The following is a 7,106-nucleotide window of genomic DNA, read 5'->3' as shown; positions in this document are numbered from 1 at the left end:
TAAGCTGAGTGAGAACAAAGCCCTGAGTTCAAGCCATGGTACCTTCTCTCTCTCTCTCTCTCTCTCTCTCTCTCTCTCTCTCTCTCTCTCTCACACACACACACACACACACACACACACACAAATGTGATGTGGGGGAACTCTCTTGAGGACATAGTGACAAGCTGATGTAGGAAGCAGAGACCTACCCAACAGATACCAACCTTCATCTTGGACTTCCCAGCTTCAAAGCTATAAAGCATACATTTCTATTGTTATAAATTACCCAGGCAAAGTGTGCTTATGGTAGCCTGACTGGCTGCTATGGTAGTGTTGGGCTTATTATTCCTGATTGTGGTGTGAATTTTGGCAAGAACATGGTCTTATACACCAAAACAGTAATTATACTTTATTTAAAATATATACAAAATTATTACTTTGAAACATATATGTTATTGTCCAACATATAGCACAGAACGTGAATGGATATGAATTTTGGTACCTTCATTCATTTAGTTTTGTGATTTCTTTTTTGCTCAAAGCTCCTGAAGAAAACCATTTGAGATAACCGCAGGAGGGGAGATGCCACGGGTGTGGTCCTCTTAGTGGTCTGATTGTATTCTTATGCACTGCTGAGCCTTGTCTTATGGTCTTGCTAGGGGCCCAGATGATGGGTAGCCTTCATCATCCACATACTCATTGTCTGTTCCCAACCCATTCCACTCCATGGTGGGTGAGAATAAGTGTCAGTTATTTTGTTGAATGACCCTCTGTGGGACTGTGATTAATGTAAACTATATTCTCTTCACTTCCCCCTTTTTCATGCCTTCATTACATCTCTGTCCCACAGGAACGGAGAGCTAGAATGGAGTCCTGGCCTTAGAATACAACGTGGAAATAAAGAAGAAATGAAGCAAAAATGGAGTTTCTGTGCTCTTAGACTGGTCATCACTATCCTGAGATTGCTTTGGGGCACATCCCAGTCCTCAATTAATGTCCTCACACAGGGAGGGCCTTACTTCTCACAGGCACTTAATAAATGCTCACTGCATGGCAGAGTAAATGAATGCTGGGGATCTGGTAGCAGGTAGAAAAGAACTATTTTAGAATCAGAGAGACTGAGGTCATCTAGATTGCTTTCTCACTTGGCAAATGGGAAAACTGAGACCCATGGAAGGAGGCAATGCAAGCAAAGTCACTGACTAGACCTTGGGAGGATCAAACCTAGAATCAGATTAACTTAATTTCTTCTTACATTTCTTACTCTCCTCAGATTCGACTCAGTAAAGAGAGCTCAATGGAGCCAGTGCTGTGCTCTGCACTCTCAGAAGTCTCCTCCCACCCACATCAGAAGTCCCTGATGGTGTTGTGTGACTGAGAATAAGAAACAAACAAAAAGATCCTCTCTCGATAGCTTTTCCCCAATTCAGGGAAGGAGGCTCTGATGATGGCAGTGGATGTGAACAAAGGAAGAGGGTAGTGAGCGTGAGGATGCAACTTGGGAGGAAGGGCAGTGATGGAGGACGCCATTTTGGAGAGGGGACTCTTGCTTCTACAACAACTGTAGTACCAAAGTGGGTTTAGTGCCTTACAAAGGCTCTGGAGTGCCGAGGTATCCATGGGAACAAAGTGCAGTTGACTGGCAGCATCTGATTCAGAAAGCAAACCACAACAGATACTTGCTCAAGGGATGAGGTGTTTGTTTTAGCACACCAGAAAAGATAACTGAAGAGAGGCTGGAAGGCTGGTGGAGCGAGAGGGTAGGGACAGATGGTCAGGCTAGCCAGGTAGGTGCTCAGGTGGGCTTCTCATTACAGCTGCCCTATACATCCTCTGAGCTTGGTGTTACTGAGACTTTTTATTTGTCACACTGAGGAGTTCAAAAGTACAGGGATCACTCTATTTCTCAGTGCGATTTTGGTTTCTTTTATTTGTGTGTGTGTGTGTGTGTGTGTGTGTGTGTGTGTGTAGGTTCTAGAGCTTGAACTTAGTCTAGAGCTCTTGCTCTGCCCTTCCTTCCTTCCTTCCTTCCTTCCTTCCTTCCTTCCTTCCTTCCTTCCTTCCTTCCTTCCTTCCTTCGTTTCTTCCTTCCTTCCTTGCTCCTTTCTGTCTGTCTTTTTCTATACTGGCACTGGGTCTTGAATTTAGAGCCTGGACTCTGTCTCTTAGCATTCTCTCTGCAGGCTGGCACTTGAGCCACACCTCTACTTTCAGCTTTTTGATTGTTTATTGGAGATAAGAGGTTCATGGACTTTCTTGCCTGGGCTACCTTGGAATCATGATCATCAGATCTCAGCCTCCTGAGTAGCTAGGATTACAGGTGTGAGTCTCTGATGCCTGGCTTTCTTTGTCTTTCTTGCTCACTGCTAGTACGCTATTACTTGAGCTATATTTTGGAGATGGAGTCTCACAGGCTTTTCTCACCAGGCTGGCTTCAAGCCATGATCCTCTAGGTGTCAGCCTCCAGTGTAGCTAGGATTACAGGTGTCAGTCAGCTGCAGGTGGCCTCTTTAGAAAGGATAATTAGCAGAGTTGTCAATCACTATTTGGTATCAGATCTGATAAACATAACAGCTTCCAAGAACTCTGGTGCCAAACAGTTATTGGTGACCATAAGATGACACCTACTTATGCTTTGAATCCGCCACCAAAGAGCTACTCTTGAAGCAGGTGAGGCCCTCAGATGACAAAGCTGGGTTGTTTTAAAAGATGCCCAATTTTTGCCTTGCCCTTCACTCCTCCTTTCCTCCTCTTCCTTTATCTTCTGCCCAACTTCTGCACTCCCCACCTCCCCCTTAACTAGTCTAACCACCCACACATGCTTCTGTCATGAGGAGCAAAAAATTCACCTTGTGAAAATGTGAACTTTGGATATCCCAGCTCATCTGGTAACGAATGAATACCTTTGTGCTTCGAGAATCACCACACACACACACACACACACACACACACACACACACACACACACACACACACACACACACACACACACACACACACACAAGAGACAACAATTAAAGTGCAGGAACTCCCAGCTTGGATCTGGAACCCACCAGGTGGCTGGCTGGTTCTACCCTGCTCCGCTACACAGCAGACTGGTTTTCATTGCACACATAGACTGTGCTTGGCTGGATTCTCCTTTGGATCCGCTCAGGCACTTTGGGAAGGATTTGGAAGGTTTGGGGCAGCAACTCCAGGCAGGCCTCGCGGAATTTCTTGATCCTCCAGCAGTAAACGATGGGGTTGAAGACCGACTTGAGGTAACTGAGCCACAGGACGCACGTGCTGGTGGTGTAGAAGGAGGAGCTGTAGTAAAACCTCCGGCTGAACACAGACAGGAGGCTGTAGATGGAGTGTGGCAGCCAGCAGAGCGAGAAGCCCACGAAGAGGATGAGGATGGTGGTGAAGGCCTTGGTTTTGAAGCTCAAGTCCACACTGACCTGTTGCCGGCGCGGGTGCAGCCGTCTCAGGCCGGCCCTGGTGAGCTGCCTCAGGTCCAGGCTGTCGGACTGGTTGTGCACACGGACCGCGTTCTTGCGCACGGTGTTGAGAATGCACATGTAGGAACACAGCATGACCCCGAAGGGCACGAAGAACACGGCCACCACCAGCGTCACCACGTAGGCGCGGTCGGCTGGAAACTCGGTGTAACCCAGGACGCACTGCGGCGCGCGCGCGGGCACCTCCACAAACGTCCAGCCTGTGAGCGAGGGCACCGAGATGCAGAAGGACAGCACCCAGGACACCGCGATGATCACCTTGGCCCTGCGGGGGTTCAGCTTGTCCTGGCGCTGGACGATGATGAGAAAGCGGTCCACGCTGATGATGAGCAGGATGGCCACGCCCTCCAGGACGAAAAACCAATAGAGTGTGGCGGACAGGCGGCAAAAGTGATCCCCAAAGTGCCAGCGGACAGTGATGAGGGTGATGGCGGTAAAAGGCATGCAGCATAAGGACAACATGATATCCGAGAAGGCCAGGGTGGCCAACAGCAGGTTGATGGCAGAGCGCATGGCGGGTCTCTGGTACACGATGATGCAGACAACCGTGTTGCCAAGAAATCCAACCACCATCATCATCATCATCATTATTGCCAACGAGATCCTGAGCGGGGTGGACAGCGGGGTGGGCTGGGAGTCCGATACGTTGCTCACGTTCAGCAGCAGATATTCGTAAGTCTCGGTGGGTGTGCTGTTACAGGCCATCATAGAGAGAAACTTGGAGCGGGGACAGAAATGGCTGCATTGGGTGTCCCTCAGCGCTTGGGTGGCTTTCGTGTTCTGTCTGCCAGGTACATCTCTTCTTTGATGTCCGAGGATCTCTAAGGCTTTGGAGTTGATGGAAGAAGCCTTCCTTCCTTCCTTCCTTCCTTCCTTCCTTCCTTCCTTCTTTTCTTCCTTCCCTCCTTCCCTCCTTCCTTCCTTCCTTTCTTGCTGTCTTGCTGTCTTCCTTCCTTTTTTTTTCTTTTTTTCCCCCTTCCTTTCTTATTTCTTTTTTTTTATGCCAGTGCTGGTGTTTGAACTCAAGGCCTCACACTCTTGCTTGTTTTGTTCAAGGCTAGCTCTCTACTACATGAGCTATACCTCCACTTTTAGTTTTTTGCTGGTTAATTAGAGATAAGAGTCTCATGGGCTTTTCTGCCCAGGTTAACTTCACACTGTGATTCTCAGATCTCAGCCTCCTGAATAGCTAGGGTTACAGGCACGAGTCACCAGTGCCCATAGGGAGAAGTCTTTCTTTGGAAGCACTAGCTGGGATATTGGATTCATGAGTCATATCCTGATCATCTCTGTGGCAGCCTATGAAGTTCTCAGCTTCTTACACAGACACTGTCTGTAGCCTAGAGTGAGCTAGAGTACAAGAGAGAAGGGAGTTAGATTTTGTAAGACTCAATGAATTCAGCCCACATTTCAATTTGACAGGTACAAACAGACATTTCTTGATGGGTTCCACATCTCCATATTTAGCCAATCAGAATAGGAAACATTTGGAAGAAAACATCTCCTCTTAACTCAGCAGGTGTACGTTTTATATATATATATATATGTATGTATATGTATATGTATATGTGTATATATATATATATATATATAAAACATACACTGAATATAGTAGAAATATAGTAGAGTAGAAACGATGACTCATTTATCTGTCATTATTTAGGAGTTTGGTCACAAACATTGAATCTTGTCAAGTAGCCTTGGAATCTTAATCTTTTAGAAGATTAAGGAAGTAAGTTAGTTTATAATTAGCATTTATGTAGTGACTTGATTTCTTTTTTTTATTGTGAAAATACCGTATAGAGGGGTTACAATTACATGGGCAAGATAATGAGTACATTTCTTATCAAGCATTGTTGCCTCCTCCTTTGTTTACCCTTCCCATCTCCCCCCACCCCCCTAAACTGCCTGACAAACAGGGCTTTGGACAGGGCAATTTCCTTTAGAATGAAGCTCAGGCAGGGTGGGGCTTTTGCTTATTTGATTCTCTATTCTGTCTCCAGCACTTATGACAGTGCTTGATAGATAGGACTTACCCGGTAGATCTTGTTGAGTAGATGAATGTCAGTTGATATTAGCTTAATAAAACTGTTTTTTGGGGGTTGACTGGTATGAAAAAGTTTTACATATTTACATCTCACTGGTCGCAGGTGATAGTATGTACCTCAACTGTCAAGGCCATACACATACCCATCACCTTCCAAAATATGCATTTCACCTTAAGATGATCATTTGTGTGTGCATGCGTGCTAAGAACACTTAAGCTCTACCCTCTCAGGAAATTTTCATCATGTATTTGTGTGTTTTAATTTTTAAAAATTTAAGCGTATTTATTTAATCTTTATTTCTAGATAAGTGTAACTTCACATGAAAAATGTTAGCTCCTGTGTCGATCTTTCATCCAGTTTCTCCCAGTGGTAATTTTTTTGGGAAACTGTAGTGCAGCTCAGATAGTGTTCTTGGAAACACAGCAAGGGAGATATCTTTCTCAAAGACGTGGCCATAATGGTGTTCAGTAAGCTCTGGTCTGTAGTAAGATTGCCAGAGCGTGGTGAAATGTTATCTGCCTCATCTATCCATCCTGGCCTGGACATTCTCTGGCTCATTGATTAATCTCTGCAGTATGACTCGCTCATCCAGAACACACAGACACCAATCAGGCCTGCATATTAAGCAGCTGTGGGAATCACAGCAATGTTATTATGCTTGAATGGTAGAGGCTTCTCAGAAAATGGCACTGTTATCATCTGAGGCCTGAGGTAAACCAATTAGAGTAGTACAATGGATCCTGCCTGATGCATGTGATATAAACATGCACACATACACATTTGCATGGCACTACATCTGCCTGCAGGTGAAGTAAGAATGTTTTGAAGTCTTTTTCTCTCCCACCTCTCTATTATAACTGGTCATGCCAGGCAGCCAGGAAGGCTAATCCAGCACCCTGACCAATGCTGCCCCAGAACCCTCTCAGTCACTCAGCCAGAAACCTTAGCTAGGAAGGAGCACACAATTGCAGCAGGTAAGGCGTGTGTAGAAAGAAGCCCCAGGTACATCCAAAGGCAACAAAGATGTGTTGGGTATTCCTCTTGCACCTTCAGGCCTCTTGTCCTCTCCCTACTAGGCCTTTGCCTGGGAGGCTGGGCCCCCATGATATGAGAGAGAATGCAGAAATCTATGTCAAATTCTATCAAGTTTTCAAACAATCACAATTATATTTCCACAAGTACATTCATGGTATTTAGTCCTGCCTTCATTTTCATTGGAATGTTTGGATTTCTTTTTCGCTCTCTCTTTTTTTTTTTATCATCACCCCTCAGAGGTGACCTCTTGGCCTATTTTCTGACTGATTAGCTTGCCTCTCATTTCTTTTCTTTCCTTTTTTTTCTGTGCTGGTACTCGGGCTTGAACTTAGGGCCTACACAGCATCCCTTAGCTTTTCCACACACCACTTGAGCCACAGTTCCACTTCAACTTTTCAGTGTTTAATTGGAGATAAGAGTCTCAAGACTTTCCTAGCTGGGCTGGCTTTGGATCACAATCCTCAGATCTCAGCCTCCAAAGTAGCTAGGACTGCATCTTATTTCTTCATTTACTCACTTTAGACAGTATTTGTTGGCCTCATGC

The 7,106-nt window shown here is 45.5% G+C and overlaps 1 protein-coding gene across 1 annotated transcript; it reads right to left on the bottom strand.

Annotated features, from left to right (window-relative positions):
- Positions 1-487: 487 nt before the first annotated feature.
- On the bottom strand, positions 488-4,751 carry Gpr45 (G protein-coupled receptor 45). The gene has a single exon (XM_069988435.1). The coding sequence runs from the start codon at positions 4,185-4,187 to the stop codon at positions 3,063-3,065; it is 1,125 nt and encodes a 374-aa protein (XP_069844536.1). The 5' UTR covers positions 4,188-4,751; the 3' UTR covers positions 488-3,062.
- Between the last annotated feature and the right edge of the window lie 2,355 nt (positions 4,752-7,106).

This window comes from Dipodomys merriami, unplaced genomic scaffold (assembly GCF_024711535.1).
Source record: "Dipodomys merriami isolate MVZ:Mamm:240054 unplaced genomic scaffold, mDipMer1.0.p SCAF_36, whole genome shotgun sequence".
NCBI lineage: Eukaryota > Metazoa > Chordata > Mammalia > Rodentia > Heteromyidae > Dipodomys > Dipodomys merriami.
This window is presented reverse-complemented; position numbering and strand designations above follow the sequence as displayed.